The 16,350-nt window shown below is 41.2% G+C and overlaps 1 protein-coding gene across 3 annotated transcripts in view; it reads right to left on the reverse strand.

Moving 5' to 3' along the window:
* Positions 1–2,703: 2,703 nt before the first annotated feature.
* Positions 2,704–16,350, reverse strand: part of arhgef12a (Rho guanine nucleotide exchange factor (GEF) 12a) — a 49,377-nt gene continuing 35,730 nt past the window's right edge. For 2 of the 3 annotated variants that reach the window (XM_020600140.1, XM_020600138.1), the window contains 31 exons: positions 16,065–16,172; positions 15,613–15,747; positions 15,329–15,427; positions 15,044–15,154; positions 14,825–14,923; positions 14,545–14,587; positions 14,162–14,267; positions 13,854–13,991; positions 13,707–13,739; positions 13,060–13,174; positions 12,863–12,968; positions 12,563–12,766; positions 12,338–12,476; positions 12,210–12,242; positions 11,939–12,090; positions 9,936–10,082; positions 9,586–9,671; positions 8,809–8,931; positions 8,408–8,522; positions 6,572–6,672; positions 6,346–6,423; positions 6,116–6,191; positions 5,835–6,002; positions 5,587–5,674; positions 5,422–5,499; positions 5,239–5,333; positions 4,892–5,095; positions 4,553–4,789; positions 3,152–3,381; positions 2,958–3,033; positions 2,704–2,844 (listed from right to left, as the gene is read on the reverse strand). In XM_020600140.1, coding sequence (XP_020455796.1) covers positions 2,834–2,844; positions 2,958–3,033; positions 3,152–3,381; positions 4,553–4,789; positions 4,892–5,095; positions 5,239–5,333; positions 5,422–5,499; positions 5,587–5,674; positions 5,835–6,002; positions 6,116–6,191; positions 6,346–6,423; positions 6,572–6,672; positions 8,408–8,522; positions 8,809–8,931; positions 9,586–9,671; positions 9,936–10,082; positions 11,939–12,090; positions 12,210–12,242; positions 12,338–12,476; positions 12,563–12,766; positions 12,863–12,968; positions 13,060–13,174; positions 13,707–13,739; positions 13,854–13,991; positions 14,162–14,267; positions 14,545–14,587; positions 14,825–14,923; positions 15,044–15,154; positions 15,329–15,427; positions 15,613–15,747; positions 16,065–16,172 — 3,534 coding nt within the window. In that variant the 3' untranslated portion in view covers positions 2,704–2,833. The remainder of the gene's footprint in view (positions 2,845–2,957; positions 3,034–3,151; positions 3,382–4,552; positions 4,790–4,891; positions 5,096–5,238; positions 5,334–5,421; positions 5,500–5,586; positions 5,675–5,834; positions 6,003–6,115; positions 6,192–6,345; positions 6,424–6,571; positions 6,673–8,407; positions 8,523–8,808; positions 8,932–9,585; positions 9,672–9,935; positions 10,083–11,938; positions 12,091–12,209; positions 12,243–12,337; positions 12,477–12,562; positions 12,767–12,862; positions 12,969–13,059; positions 13,175–13,706; positions 13,740–13,853; positions 13,992–14,161; positions 14,268–14,544; positions 14,588–14,824; positions 14,924–15,043; positions 15,155–15,328; positions 15,428–15,612; positions 15,748–16,064; positions 16,173–16,350) is intronic. The other variant, XM_020600139.1, reaches the window with a different exon arrangement.

The following is a 16,350-nucleotide window of genomic DNA, read 5'->3' on the forward strand; positions in this document are numbered from 1 at the left end:
GACAGGTGCATGTGGAGAAACGAGACAATCAATTACCGTCCCCCCTTCTCCCTGTGTCCTCTCTTCATCTTCCCTGTGTCTTTATCGCTCTCTGCCCCTCGCCTCATCCTTTCTCTTATTCCTGATTTATTGTCTTTTCTGCCTCTGTTTACCATTTCCCCATTCATACCTTGTCTGTGTTCTCACAACACAGCCTCTCTCTCTCTCTCTCTGTTCCACTGCAGCATGCAGGGTGACAGAGAGAGAAAAAGAGGGAACATGCCATTCAGACTGCGAGGCTTCCTCTTGCTTTCTGCTCATACACACCAAGCAAAACCACTGCCCGGCGTAACATGGATGTAACTCCACCACTACAGGTAGCAGTAAGCCTACATAAAGTCACATTTAATGCTGTGCTGTCCCTTGTGGGATTGTCTTGATAATAAGGTGACAAACTGGATAAATTTCTTCCTTTCTGTCTGCTGATTTGTCACTAGACTCAAATATGTTTGCAAAATTAATAAGTATCCTGAGTTACTGAAAACACTGATGTCACTGCAGGTTTCAGGGTGGGTCTTCTAAATTTGATGATTAATGGTGGAAGTTTGCCACCTGCTGGAAATAGTCATCATCATCTTCAGCGCCCTTGATCAAACTTCTCTGATGGCTCCTTTAAAGACATTCTCCTCCTCTGACATTTAGTGCTGCCAAATGGCTACAAAAACCATTTCATTTTGTTAAGGTCAAAAAGAATTTTTTGACATTTGACTAAGAGGATCAAATTAAAATGCTCCAAAATGTCTGATGTCCAATTTTCCAACCCCATGTTCAGTACTTCGGGGTGAAACATGCTTTGTGTGTCTTTCACTTTTGCTTACTCGCATGCCAGAACTCGTCTTTCGCCTGCCGAAGGTTCAAGTCCTGTATCCATGAACAGTGAATCCCAGCCAGCTGCATTACAAGAGGCAGTCACACATGTGTGTCTGTCACGGTGTTCCTAGACATTATCAAATCGCTGCTGTGGTTCATTCACTTACACTGTAAAGCCTTTATGAAACTGGAGTCAAGTCTCCTATGATTCAACAGCAATGAATTCCACCCTCCTGTTGCCATGTGCTCAAAACTGCAGTTTAACTCAATTCCAATTGTTAGTTTTACAGTTTAGTTAAGTTCAATAGTCTCTTACAAAAAGGAGTAAAAAATCAGGACACACCAGGACAAAGAAAAGCAACTTCTGAAACCACCTTAAAGACTTAAAGGTAACTTGTAACAGAGGCCTGAAGAAGTCAGAGCTTTTAATAAAAGCAGTAACACCACAGTGCAGAAATACTCTGCAAAGTATTCAAGTATTACTATAAAAATATACTTAATATATCACAAGTAAAAGTACTCATCACACAGAATGAGCTTTGTCAGAATATATAATTACTTCAATTTGAAACTGCCCCTATTTTTGTTAACTTCCGTCTTTTCTTCATTGCTGAACTGACATTCAGCGAGTGCTGGTGTTGTACTTACCATCAACATGGCAGCCTGACAGTGTGGTAATTTAAAATCCTTTCGTGAAACTTAAAATAGTTGCGGTGTCACATTCCAAATACCAGCATGCCCAACAGCTTAAAGAAAAACAGGCAAGGTTTTCCTTTCTGAATGTGTCATGGCACCCTTTATTTATTTAAAGTTATGTATAACTTTTCAACTTGATCATTGTACAGTATATGTTGAACTTCATGACATTATTATACTATCAGGCAGTCACATCAGCAACACCAACAGTAGCAGAAAGAAGCAGCATTTCTGTCAGGAGCTGATACAGAAGGAACACGGATACTCCTTGTAGAAGAGGTGGAACAGCAGTAAGATATCCAAAGGCAGATGAGGAAGCATGACATACAGAGTGTAGGAGGTGATAAATAAGCATGAAAGCCACTGGGCTGTGAAGAAAAGCAGAAGGACGACACCCAGAAGTGTTCACAGGGAAACTAAATGGAAGAATCACACGCAAAAGGAAAAGAGGAGCAGATGAGAGGCAAAATAGCCCTCGCAGTGAGGAGGAGGAGGAGGAGGAAGAAGACGGCAGCATGGAAATGCAACAGGACCAGATCAGAGCCTTTGGACTCTTCATTCTAGTTAACACCACACCTAGAATTTATCCGAAATTCTAGAGTTTGACACAATTCGAGAGTTTTTAACACAATGGTAACTATCCACCACCAGTGCAACTCCAGCCTCTATCAGTCTATATTCCTGCCATTTCTCATCAGGAGACGCTAGGCTAGCGTGCACTCGACACTCTAACTAACCCTGTGCAACTGAAGCAGGAAGAGCAGAAAACAAGGTAACACCATGGCCAAAAGCATGCAAGCAATTTCTTTAAAAAATGAAAAGAAAGAAAATAAATACATCTTGGGATAAAAAAAAAAACTTAATACATTATCTTAAAATTTTCCTTTTTTATTTTGTGTTTCATATATATATATTCTAAACACACATCTTTATACATTTTGGTATAAGTTCTTGCAGGGAGTTCAGGGGAAAATGGATGTTAGATGGTTGAGGGGTGAGGTTTTGGGGCAATCCCACTTCCCTGATTGCCTTGTGCTGATTGGGGGTGGGGTGCGTGCAGCATCACACAGATGACTCCTCCCTTTAAACGTTTCTGCTCACGCTCAGTCTCTCGTTCGCTGTGGCAGCGGTGGGTGAAGGGCGTGGAAAAAAGGGGGTGGGGGGCTCAGCAGTGAGAGTACAAGCTTATAGCACGTCCAGAAAGTCCAGGACACAAGAAGTAGGAACAGACTACAAGTCAGTACTTCCTCTTTGGGAGTAGATCCAAAAGCTGTGGCATGAACTTCCACTATCTCTTATCTGGGGAGGGAAAAAATGGAAGTGTAGGATCAGGAAAAAGACAAAGTCAGGATGTGATTCAAATATTAAGATCTAGTGATTCATGTGTTGACACTGAGCACAGAGTGAGCTACCTTTATTTCCATCTGTGTCTGCTGCTGACCTCTCGGGCCTTTGGCGTATTAGATTATTGTACTTGGCCTCAACCTCCTAAAAGGGAAAACCAATTCGCTGTCAGATCATGCAGTAAAAATGATCACTATGTGCACATATCGCACTGCTGTTATACGTGTGTGCTGAGGGGCTGAGAGGGAGAAATATCAGATACCTTCAGATAGCTGAGGTTGGCCTGAAGGTTTCGAAGGTGAGACAGGACCTGTCTGCTGAAAGAGGACAGGCTGCTGGCCTGTGACGTGGAGGAAAACCTCAAATTGATGCCAGAGTCGGCAGTGCAGCCTTGTGAGGTGCTCAGCTGCTTCCCTGTGGTTGACGTCAATATGTCGTCGTCTGTGCTGCTCTCCCCTGGGCCACCGTAACCTTCCAGGACTAAATATCCTGCTGAGAGAATAAACAGAAGCCATTAATATTACTGCTGTCAGAGCAGACATCAGAATCATGAAGGAGTACAAACAGACTCTCGGACCGACTACTTTACCAAATGTTCTTCCCTAAGTACAACCTAATTAAACCTTAAGTACAATGAGTAGGGATATAACGGTACCAAGATCTCACGGTCCAGTATCGCTACGATTAAAAGTCTGTGATATAATATTTGTCACAATATTAAGAAAAATGAAAAATGCCATTTACTAAATAATAAATCTGCATTTATGCATTATTTTCCTTTTAATTTAAAGGGCTCCTGCTTTCCTGCTTTATTAAAATCAAAGTAGCCAACCAGGACCTCGGCATGTGCAAAAAAAAAACTGGCATGAACAGTCACTGGAACTGTCTGTACAATTGCAAAACAAACAAATATAATGCAGCAGCCAGTAGTAGTCCTTCTAGGAAATAAAATGTTATTGCAGCAGCTGGATCTTGTAACAAAACAAGTCACACTTACAGTGGAACATCAGTGTTTTAGTGCCCCACAAGCAGGTTTAAACTATGTCTCTTTGGTGGTTGTCAGTACTGGAACAGATGAAGTGGGTATCCCTGCCGACCACCGGGGGCAGTATTGAGCAAATTGCTGCTTGGCGCACCAGAACAAGGAGAAGAGGATGCCAAATACTCCAGAACAAGCCACATAAAGGTGAAGTTTGTGCTTTAGTGGAGGCGTTTTTCAAACATCTCAGTTTACTTTTCAAGAGAAAGGACTTGAAGGGTGGTTACTAAGTGGTTGGTTTTGCATTTGTGCGTCCAATATATTTGCTTGTTTCCGTTAAAATGTTGAGCACAGTCATGTCCTGGCTATTTCTGTGAGAAGCATCCGTGACTGTCTTAGACCTAAACGAGACTAATATTACCTTCATCCAGCAGTATTTGCGAATAGTTTTGCATTTGCCAGTTTTCTTTCAGCGACACAGGCTGCTACACAATAGCTCTAAAAGTCCACTAGGTCAGCTTTAAATTCTGCGACCTGAACACACGTTATACAAGTGAAATAACCACATGCAATATCCTGGTAGATACCATCACACACCCATGACCATACTGAGAAATTACAAATACTGTTACATCCCTAGCAATGTGTAATGACAAATCAATTGTTCCACCTGCACAGACTCACCATAATCTTCAGGAGAGTCGAAGAAGCCCGTGTCCCCAGAGACCAGGTCCTGAGCTGGGTCCTCGGTCTGAGATCTGTTCTTCTCCGAGCCGTTGTGGACCATCACCTGTGCACGGCTATCTACAGGGGTCCGCAGAGACGTGGTCCTGAGGAGACGGGCCCCTGTGGAGCGTTTGCTTTGCTCAGCAGCCTCCTGGGACATCAGCTGGGTCACCAACACTTGCTTCAGTGCTGCCACTGTAGGACAGGTGAGGAGAGAAAATGTGTTAAAGATTCTGCCCTTGGCGATTCAGTGCATATGTAGCACATGCATCTGAATAATCTGTTCCGCATGCTTACATGTTTTCAGTGCTTCATCTGCTCTGGAAGTAAAGGTGTTAAACGCGTTTCCTTCTCTGCTGTCATCAGCCACTTGGTAAGGCAGCTCTGGGTCCACAAAACCTTCCTCCTCCTCCTCTTCATCAGTCTTAACTCCTTCAAATGGATTATTACCAGGTAAAGAGCTCTGCATTGCACTTCTAGAGGCCGGACTGCTCTCTTTATCTGAGAAAGTATAATTATAGTTATCAGAGGATGTATAATTAGAGACAGATAATTACACAGTCGAGAAGGATAGAATATTTATGTGACATGGGAGAAAAAATGTTTCCAAGTATAACTGAAGAAATGAACAGCTCCGGTTTTACCTGTGGACTGGATGCTGCCGGTGGATGTGCGGTCTCCTTCTCTACTCAGTCTGGAAACACCTGCTGTAATCATCTCCACACCATCTCTCTCCTCACTGGCACACAAGCACCACCTTATGTTAGTAACAAGCCCAAACTCTGAGAACCATCACATTAAATCAGAATAACGCTAAAGCAACATACTCGGTCTGAGGTAATGGTATGATGTTGTGAGGTTTAACTTTCATGGTTTCAGCTCTCTGGGTGATTAGTCGTTGCCACCTTGTGCAAAAAAAAGAAAAAGTTATTAGCCGGCTTAATAGGAGCAATAACAATTAAACTAATCAATCAAAAGATAATTGGTCTCACGTTCTCTGATCTGAGACTGTGGGTGCCATCAGCTCGTAGATCTGGGCTCCATTGTCAGACATGGAAAGGACAAAGAAGGACTTGTTGTCTGGCAGGAGAGAGAGTGGACAGAAGATTTTATGCGACTTTAATCAGTATTATTCTTCCATCAATGCATGGGGACATGGATTTCCAGATACCTTGACCTGATTACACACTCATTAGGTGATGGTTAAGTGTGTGGTACGAGAGCCTGGGTGCTAACTGACCTGTGGCCACAGAGCGCACCAGCACAGTGTTGAGTTTGATGATGGGGCTGAAGATATGTTTAGTATCTGCTAAGCCTGCCAGGTTTTTGCTGTGACACTTCAGGATCAAACGCTCATCTTGTTTCTGGAGCAGAACCAGGATGTCCTCCAGAAGGAGTGTGTACAACTCTGAAAGAAGACAGAGAGGAAGCTTGTATTTACTGTCAGTTATGAGCAGTGGTCACCTGGAGTCACATGGTTGACTGCACAAGTTGCTAATCAGTAAAGCGCCGACTACAAACCAATAGTCTTGTCCTTGTTCACTTTCCATGACAGAGGTCCTTCATGCACCATGGTTTTCTTGGTTAGATCGAGGTTCTAGGGGACAGGGAAGTAAATTGAAACGAGAGCTTGCGAGTACTTGTCTGAACCATTTCCACACAGCAGATATTTCAATCACCATACTGTATGTGGGTGGACAACAAGTGAGTGTGCTTTAAATGAAACTCAAAGGCCGGTGTGGATAACTCACCCTTAGCTCTAGGATCATGGGGTTGTCTGTCTGCTTTAGAGAGGAGAGGTCCAATCTTCTCTGGTAGTCTTCCAACCTCTAAAGGAATGGTGGATAGAGAACAGATCTTTAATAGGATGCCACTGCCTGAGGAGCAAAGCAGGCAGGGAAAGAAGAAATCATGGCTGATCAAGAAAAAAAAAAAAGAAAGGACATAAAATGGAAAGTAGATTTAAAAAGAGTATACCTGCTTGTTCTCAGATTCCTTCACAGCCTGGTTGACGTGATTGAGGATCTTCCTACAGCAGTCTGCTGCCTGCTTCACTTTGTCCTTTTCCACTGCATTGTCTGAACAACATTATAGCACAAAATAAGAACTAGGGCCATCTCAGTACTGCAGGGGGCTGTCCAACAAATTGATACTTCCTCCGTCCATTAAGACACCATCGTTCTCAAAAATTATGATAAAGCAGGGGGGCATTATGATCCCATAATAGCTGGTTATACTTTATCGTTAGTGCGTTCTCTCTGTGTGAGACCCGAACCCCAGCCAAGACTAAAATGATGGGCCAAATAATGGGCGAGACGGTTCCCAAAATGTGCACCGCTCCAGGACCATTAAAATGATAATCTCTCCATTTGTCTCTGTAATTCTTTAATCGTTGGCATGTTGGCACACAGAGCCTTACTTAAGACATTATTTGGTTGTTTTTTCATCCACTTTTCTTCTAGCTCAAGAGTTGATTTCCATTTTTATCTACTGTATTGTATTAAAATCTGATTATAAAATGCAAACTAGGTATTAAGTGTTTCTATGGTTACTTGCAACCGTAAAAGTAAATTTATTTCGATACTGCAATACTGCACAATACTAACTGATTTGAGAAACGCAGGAAAGAAACAATGGATACAACAACTCTGCTGAAGGAGGTCACATGCAGCAGAGTAAGAATTAATACCAGGTGTAGATGACAACAATAACCATCAGACCAGATGTGTCATTAACTCTTACTGGAGCAGTGAGATATACAGCTGTCCAGCCTGTGTGATGAACTGGACAGGAGACAACTGTATCACTAGTCATGTGACGTCAGGGGACTCTAAAACTCTATGTAATGGTGAAAAGAGTAACAGCGGTTTGAACTTATCCTATCAAAGTGTAGGTTGCAACGCCTCTACCTGTGACAGAGCCAGTGACTGATTAGGCATTCATGACTGAACAAGACCGCAGGCGGGGGATCGGGCTTTGTACCTGTATGAACTGATCCATCTTTCCATCTATACTGCAAAAAGTGAAATGTAAATAAGATGACATAAGATCTTAAATCAATGTAACTAGTGCTTGTTTTTTGTCTGACAAGATATTTCTTCTTACCAGTAATTATCTCACTAAGATATTACAACTTGTTACTGAGATTGAGTAACTTCATTCTTGAAATTAGAATGACCAGAATTATAAAGCTGCTTGATCAACACTGACAACTGCTTTGCATCAGAAAAATGTACTTGTTTTTAGTCTAACTGCACTAGTTTTAAGAAATATCTGAGTTTTTGAGACTAGACATTTTTTTTACTTATTTCTAAAAATTTTGGCAAGTTAAATTTTCCTGTTCTGTTGGAAGAATTTTTGCTTAAGTAATATTTCCCCCACTTACTACTTTTTTTCTAGCCATTCATCCATCCATCCATCCATCCATCCATCTAAGATGCATTGGCTGACTTTTAAAATCATGAACTCTTGCCAAAATCATATATTGGTGCTTTTAAGGAAGTGTGGCCAAGATGTATACAGTACTGTGCTGGACATTTCAAAGGATAAAAATTCAAATAAAATCTACCTGTCAGTGCTCTCTAATGAACATGTAATGCTAATATAATTTCTACACTCAGACCTACTCTGGACCTCTGTGCTGCAATTACTTGTTTGGCTGAAACATACCCCAATAAATCTGCAATGAGCCGATATTAGCCTAATATAATATACGGACAATGTCTCCGTTCAGATTACCTTGTGCACATAAGCTGATTACAACATGAACAAATCGCTGCCATTGTAGTGAATGGCTAGGCAGCACTGCAGTACCTGTGTACTTGACGATGTTGTCGAGCAGCAGGGGGTACTTGGTGAGCCGCTGCATCTCTACAGGAATGATGTCTTTAAGCTGCAGTCGGCGACACTGTCTGTTACTCTCTGCCTCCTGCAAAACAACACAAATTACAAGTTGGCTACAGCGACGCGGTCCCCAAAATGTAATCATTAACAAGTAAAAAACAAACAAAAAAAACAGTGAAAAAATTACACGTAGCTTGTATTTAAATGAGAAAAGTGACCTTTCAGTCGAATGACTTGAATAAGACAGGTCCACATATAGTTTGTTGAACTCTTCTGTGTAACACATTCTGAGCATTTACTCAGTGCAGTAGCTAATTATCACTTTTATTTGCATAGCAACCTTCTGCAATAGGGGAGTATAATGTCAGCACCTGAATGAATGATGTGAACCTCGAATCCTTCTTCTGCTTGGTCTTGATGATCTCCAGAGCAAAAGGCTGGTTACTGCAGAACGTCCCCACTGCCTGCTTGATTTTCTCCTCCTCACTGCTGAACTGTAGCCACCCGACCCAAGACAGGACAGAGCAGAGACAGACAAAGATGTGATTGGTCACTTGTTGAATCTGGGTCAGGGGTAGTTGCCATGGAAATGTCTAGTATCTAACTGCTACAGAGAGTGGTTAAGCCCAGCCCCCAGAAGGGGCTTAAGTCCTGGTAGCAGAGACAGCTCAAGTGTAAATGTGGACTAGATCAATCCTTAAATTCTCAGGGCATAATTTACACTATTTATCCCTCAGGGAGACATTTTAAAGAAAGTTGATATGTGGCTGCCTCACATCTATAGTGAGATTGTTTATAGAGGGCAGAGCTGTTCATCTGTGCCTTGTTTAATTTTTTTTTTGTGGGGATGGAGGATGTAGGATTTACTCTGTGTGACAAAATTTCAAATAATCCCTTCTCTATCATATATAAACTGAACAAGAGTGTTTTCGTGTACATATGTCAAAATAAACAAATGTGAAGCTGATGAAACCAATCTCATGTCAATATCAACAATTTTTTTCGCTGTAAAACTATTTCAGGTAACAGTTCAATTTCTTTGCGCACAATACATTTTTTTCCAACCACATCAGTCATCTTGAAATTTATTCAATTTAAGAAGATGTTTGAAAGAGGAAATACAATTTCAGACTGAGAATTGCACTCACCCAGGAGAGCAAGTCGTCTCCTATCTGATCAATGACTGAAGACTCATTTCTTTTCCGAACAGCTGCCATTTGCTCCAGTATTGAAACTGAAATTCAAAGGTGAGAAACGAAAGGGCAGTCAGTGTGTGTGTGTGTGTGTGTGTGTCAGACAACAAAGATGAAGAATACATATGAAAATGTGACATGGTTTAAACTCTTGTAGATGACCAGTTTTACTTTGATCTCTATTTTAATTCTCACTACCTTACTTTTGAGGTTTATCATTGTTTTCTCAAGAGAAATCTTGCATAGATAAAACATTTCTATGGATTTAAGGCTGTGTGTGTGTGTGTGTGTGTGTGTGTGTATACCATGCAGTTGTAGAATCTCCTCCAGGTTGGTGAAAATGTTCTTGATGTCAGCAGGAGGCAGGATGGCATCTTTGGAGAGTTTCTGGTAGAAAACGTGGTCTAAAACTCTGAGCATCCGCACGTGTGCACGCTCTGTATAAAACAGCTCTGCAGACACAATGCAAGATGTTAACTCAAGATAACAAATCATTTGCGCAGCTCAACACAATATAAATTTGAGAATGACTTGGATTGGAGCTCCACAAATACTCTGCTTCCTTCTACTCAATATATTCTGTAACGCAAAGCAGTATTTTAAAGCACGCTGAGAGTGAACCTTGTATATTCTTTTAGAAACAGAAATGTACAGTGGTGTGAAAAAGTATTTGCCCCCTTACTGATTTCTTATCTTTTTGCATGTTTGTCACACTGTAATGTTTCAGATCGTCAAACAAATTTATATATTAGTCAAAGATAATACAAGTAAACACATCATGCAGTTTTTAAATGAAGGTTTTTATTATTAAGGGAAAACAAAATCCAAAACTATATAGCCCTGTGTGAACAAGTGTTTGCCCCCTAAACCTAATAACTGGTTGGGCCACCCTTAGCAGCAACAACTGCAATCAAGCGTTTTCGATAACTTGCCATGAGTCTTTTACAGCACTGTGGAGGAATTTTGGCCCACTCATCTTGGCAGAATGGTTGTAAGTCAGCCACATTGGAGGGATTTCGGGCATGAACTGCCTTTTTAAGGTCATGCCACAGCATCTCAATTGGATTCAGGTCAGGACTTTGACTAGGCCACTCCAAAGTCTTCATTTTGTTTTTCTTCAGCCATTCAGAAGTGGACTTGCTGGTGTGCTTTGGATCATTGTCCTGCTGCAGAACCCAAGTTCGCTTCAGCTTGAGGTCACAAACGGATGGCCGGACATTCTCCTTCAGGATATTTTGGTACACAGCAGAATTCATGGTTCCACTTATCACAGCATGTCTTCCAGGGCCTGAAGCAGCAAAACAGCCCCAGACCATCACACTACCACCACCATATTTTACTGTTGGTATGATGTTCTTTTTCTGAAATGCAGTGTTACTTTTACGCCACACATAATGGGACACACACCTTCCAAAAAGTTCAACTTGTGTCTCTTCTGTCCACAGACTATTATCCCAAAAGTCTTGGGGATCATCAAGATGTTTTCTGGCAAAACTGAGACGAGCCTTTATGTTCTTATTGCTCAGCAGTGGTTTTCGTCTTGGAACTCTGCCATGCAAACCATTTTTGCCCAGTCTCTTTCTTATGGTGGAGTCATGAACACTCACCTTAACTGAGGCAAGTGAGGCCTGCAGTTCTTTGGATGTTGTTGTGGGGTCTTTTGTGACCTCTTGGATGAGTTGTCGCTGCGCTCTTGGGGTAATTTTGGTCGGCCGGCCACTCCTGGGAAGGTTCTCCACTGTTCCATGTTTTCGCCATTTGTGGATAATGGCTCTCACTGTGGTTCGCTGCAGTCCCAAAGCTTTAGAAATGGCTTTATAACCTTTTCCAAACTGATAGAGCTCAATTATTCTCTTTCTCATTTGGTTTTGAATTTCTTTGGATCTCGGCATGATGTCTAGCTTTTGAGGATCTTTTGGTCTACTTCACTTTGTCAGGCAGGTCCTATTTAAGTGATTTCTTGATTGCGAACAGGTGTGGCAGTAATCAGGCCTGGGTGTGGCTAGAGAAATTGAACTCAGGTGCGATAAACCAGTGTTTTGACAGGGGGGCAAACACTTGTTCACACAGGGCTATATAGTTTTGGATTTTGTTTTCCCTTAATAATAAAAACCTTCATTTAAAAACTGCATGATGTGTTTACTTGTGTTATCTTTGACTAATATATAAATTTGTTTGACGATCTGAAACATTACAGTGTGACAAACATGCAAAAATATAAGAAATCAGTAAGGGGGCAAACACTTTTTCACACCACTGTAGCTTATTTAACTCTCATATTATGTTAAGTAATAAACCATGTCCTTACCATTGATGACTTCCTGTCTCTTGATTTCATGAGGCCTGAGACCTGCTAGGATCTCTCGCCCAACCAGCTGCTGCCAGTTTGGGGGATCATGCTCAGAGTCTGTTCCCTGGTCATCCTCGCTCTGGACATCAGCAGCACCCAGTCCCTCAAACCTGGGGCCGACAGAAAGTTAGCTTTTCAGCTGGCTAATTAAAAACTCTCCAATGCACATCACCACCTCTTTTTTAAATAATGATTTAAGGTAGAAAAGTCAAAATGACCACATCTTTACCTTCGTATGGCCTTTGGTGTTTCCTCGTGGGCTCTACAAATAATATGAACAGAAAAATCTATGTAATAAATAAATATTCTTTATGTAAGGAAGCAAAACTGTTACTGGAAATGTGACTATCACAGCACCTGTCACTTTCTCTGTCATCCTCTTGCAGTTGGTCCAGGCTGTACAGGTCCAAGTGTGAAGCAGGGTACGGCAACCCATCCAGAGGGTCGGACTGAAGGCCATCACTGAGCCTGGAGGAGCCTGAGGTCAGAGTCCCACCTGAGAGACATGCAACAAGTGAGAAACCATCACTTCCCGTCTTTATGTTCTGCTGAAGTGTTTAATTCAGTAGTTCAGTAGCTCACCCATATCAACATCTCGGTTGATGTCTGAGCTGTAGGTGGAGCTGTTTGGGGATGAGGTGTTGACAGACATGGAGTGTATGAGCTCAGAGCCCTCACTCGATTGGCTGCCTCTTAGACGCCCAGAGTCTGGTTGCTCAGTTGCCCCCATTGTGGGCTGAGACAACTGTTTCTGAGGCCGTGGGCGACCATCCAAGCCTTTACTCGCTGGATACAAAGAGAACACAAAAAATATAATAATAAATAAATAAAATCTTTATGAATCAAGTCAGAATTTTGGCTTATTCAAATGTTAGAAATTACCTGGTGCAGATTCAATACGACTGGGCCGACGCTGTGGTCCAAGGATACTAGGAAATCTGGGTTTCTTCACTTTCTCTTCTCCTTCCTTGTCTGCCTTGATGCTTTTCTGTATATTATCAAACCCAGGAAAGGCAGAGTCAGGCAAATGATAAAGACAAAGAGAGAAGGTCCACAGAGCAAAAATGGAAATAAAGTACCTTGATCTTGGGAAGAAAGTTGATCCTGACCCGTTTGGACTCAAGGCTGCGAGGTTCCTTGACCCTCACACCAAGGTGCTTCATGTATGTATAGATAACATACTGCATTGTAGTGCTAAAGGAAAACAAAGGTTTCTGAACTAAAAGCAAAATAAGGGAGAGCTAAAATATGAAGAGAATAAGTGTCCATATTGTGCCTTGCACCATATGTCATAGCAGTTGTTCTCATACAATTTCTACACAACCCATATGGGCTGTGCTGCGACCATATGGTATTTCAAGTAAGACTGTTTCAATCCATCACACTTTTGAATTATCTAATATAAACCTACTGCATAAATAATGTATTTTCTTTAAGAGACTGTAAACCATGGATAACCCCAGTATGATGTTATGTTCTTGGTCGAAACATCAAACACCATAAATATAGTATTAATTACAAATTATAATTTAATAATTAATTTAAAAGAGTCAAAAAAAGTCTAAAAAACATGCTGTGACATGGTAATTGTTTTAGATTACTGTGAGACACAGATGGCTTGATGGGCCATGAGAGCCCTTGCAGCCCTAAACGACCCTCTCCACATGCTTTGAGAAACACTCTTCATATCTATCAATGAAATGCTCCGATACATAGGTTTGCTTACCATTTCTCTTCCTCTGTGGTCTGAGTAGTTAATCTATAAACAATACAAAGAAGAAGAATTGTCTAAGTGGCTTGTAACGGTTAGAAAGTGTCTTGTGCATCCAAGCAGCCTGTGTGTGGGGGGGTGGGGGGGCACTGTGCTACTTACAGAATATCCTCTATCTTGTTCATGATGTTTTCAGCATATGAGCGCTCTCGCTCCAGAGTGACACGGTCTCTGATTCTCTCTTGGTCCAGTCTGGTCAGCTCTACTTCAGCCACCGTTAGGCCCATACTGCGCTTTTGCCTACACATACCAACATATCACATCATTATACTGTTATGTCGTTAAGATCAGTAAATGATTAAACACATGATAGTATACTAAACAAGATACTCGATGTGAGAAATAACCAAGTTTCTGCAATTAATCAGAACCTGCCACACAAGATGAAAATTCTAATTCGACAAATTCACCTGAAATCCTCAAGGTTCTTCTGAATGTCAGGGAGCAGAGAGTCCTGCAGTGTTTGAACATGTTGTCTGTTTATTTCCTCTGGGATCAGTTCTGTCCGCCGCCGGTCTGCAAACAAATGCACACACACTGTACATCAAGAATCAAGGGATTGTGACATGCACTAAAAATGTGCAGTACTTTCCCAATCCATTCCAAACATCTGACTTCTTAACAGCTTCATCAAGGGTGTGCATCAAATTATATTAATTAATTATATCAAATTAATTAAGTGATCAAATTATAGCCACTGTATAAACATGGCTGCATGATTCACGTGAGACAAAAGAGGTTTAAAAAAAAAAAAAAATTGAAAAATTGTATCTATTCAAAATGAAATATTTACCAAGATCAGCAGAAATGGATTCAGGAACAGCAACTTTCAAATTCTACAACAAAAACAAAAAGCGTTACACAAGCAAAATACTTTCAAATAATATTAAATGTCACTGTAAATGTAGATTATAAAACAACAGACTCATAAAAATGTTATCACCTTATCATAATCTGTAAATTTTGGGGTAAATTTCATCATTGGTGTTGCAGCTACAGACAACATCATCAGCAGATGCTGGAGCCTACTGTGTTCCCCACATTTTATTGTGGTGAACAACAACTGTACTTACTGCTCCCCGGTCAATGAAGAAAGTGTGGAGGTCCAAGAACACCCGTCTAGTCTCTTTGGAGTTGGTCTGCTTGTAGAAGTCAGCATAGAGGTAGCACAGCTGATGACACAAGAATAGGAGCCATAGAATCAGAGATCTTTAGAGCCTGCCAGGATGCATATAAGCAGAAAATTCATATATAAAAAGGTTTTAATAAGCTGCGTAGGAAGAGGGTCTTACCACAGGAGAAGGGTCAAACTGAGAGATAACATGGTGAAGGAAGGCTGCGAGGTGGGCAGGGCGAGACTTGAGCTGCTCGATGCTGTTAAAGCTGTTAAATTGGCCATTTGTCTGAAACACATTCAGTACAACAGTCTGCAACCTTGGCATCTTTACCTGATGTAATATCATCTGGTAACTTTTATTTATACTTCACCTACAAAGCTTGGTTTGTGATACCTAAAAAGCTCCAGAATTGCATTTTATGAATGACACTAATATTAACACCGCCCCGTGGTAAAATACCTGCTCTTGGTCTGAATCAAAATAGTCATCTTCAGCTCCAATGATATGTGACATGAGGCGAGGACAGGGACTGCTGACTGTGGTAGGGGACAGAGAATCCTGGGGGGACAAGACATTGAGATAGTGTGAAGTGACCTTTTCTCAAGATAAAAGCTCAGTTTGAAAACCCCCTAATCTGGAATGCACTTGCACTGACAGCAATTGGAGAGTTTGCAAAATATATGCTTATATCACCAAATAAATATTTTGATGAGAGTTTGCACAGGGCCAAACAGTATAGCTACCAGGTCAGTGGCATCCTCTGCCTCTGGAGAGTGGCAGGAGTTGAGGCTGTTTCTGGGTGTGCTCTTTGGGCTGGGGAAGGATGACTCTCTTGGATACAAGCCCTCTGGTGACCCGGGCCCGAATCCACGAGATATCTAGAGGTGGCATGGAACAAAACATTACAGTTTAATTCAAACTAAATTTTACTAAAGAAACCACCAAGACAATGAAACAATTGCTGTCTAATTTTTAAATTAGTGATTATACATGATTGACAGTAATTTGAATACAGAATCAATACATACGCCAACAGTGTCTGCACTGGTGTCTAGGCCTGAAGTAGCTAAAGCTAAGCAGGGCATACTGCAACCAGTTCAACTCATTTAGCAAAATGTCCTCAATATGTTGTCTTAAAAGTTTAATAAGAAGTTCAGAGGGAAATTTAAAATGTGGTCCTTAGGCGACAACTTACGGGAGTACTGCTCCAGGACAGCTCTGTACTGTTGTCTCCCCTAGAGGCCAGAGTGTGCTCTGTCTCAAATATGCTACCATTATCTGCATCACCACTGAAAACAGCCTCCTGAAGATTTACATATACACAAAATTTGTTACTAATTATGAACAACCTTAATACATAAAAAACAGCCTTCACAGTCCAGAACAAAACGTTTTAACTCAGGCAAAAGCTAAGAGGAATAATTAACACATTATTAATTTATCAGTGTTATAACAGTGCATTCTAATAAAAGAAAACTTTG

The sequence above is a fragment of the Monopterus albus genome, unplaced genomic scaffold (genome assembly GCF_001952655.1).
Source record: "Monopterus albus unplaced genomic scaffold, M_albus_1.0 scaffold45.1, whole genome shotgun sequence".
Classification (NCBI taxonomy): domain Eukaryota; kingdom Metazoa; phylum Chordata; class Actinopteri; order Synbranchiformes; family Synbranchidae; genus Monopterus; species Monopterus albus.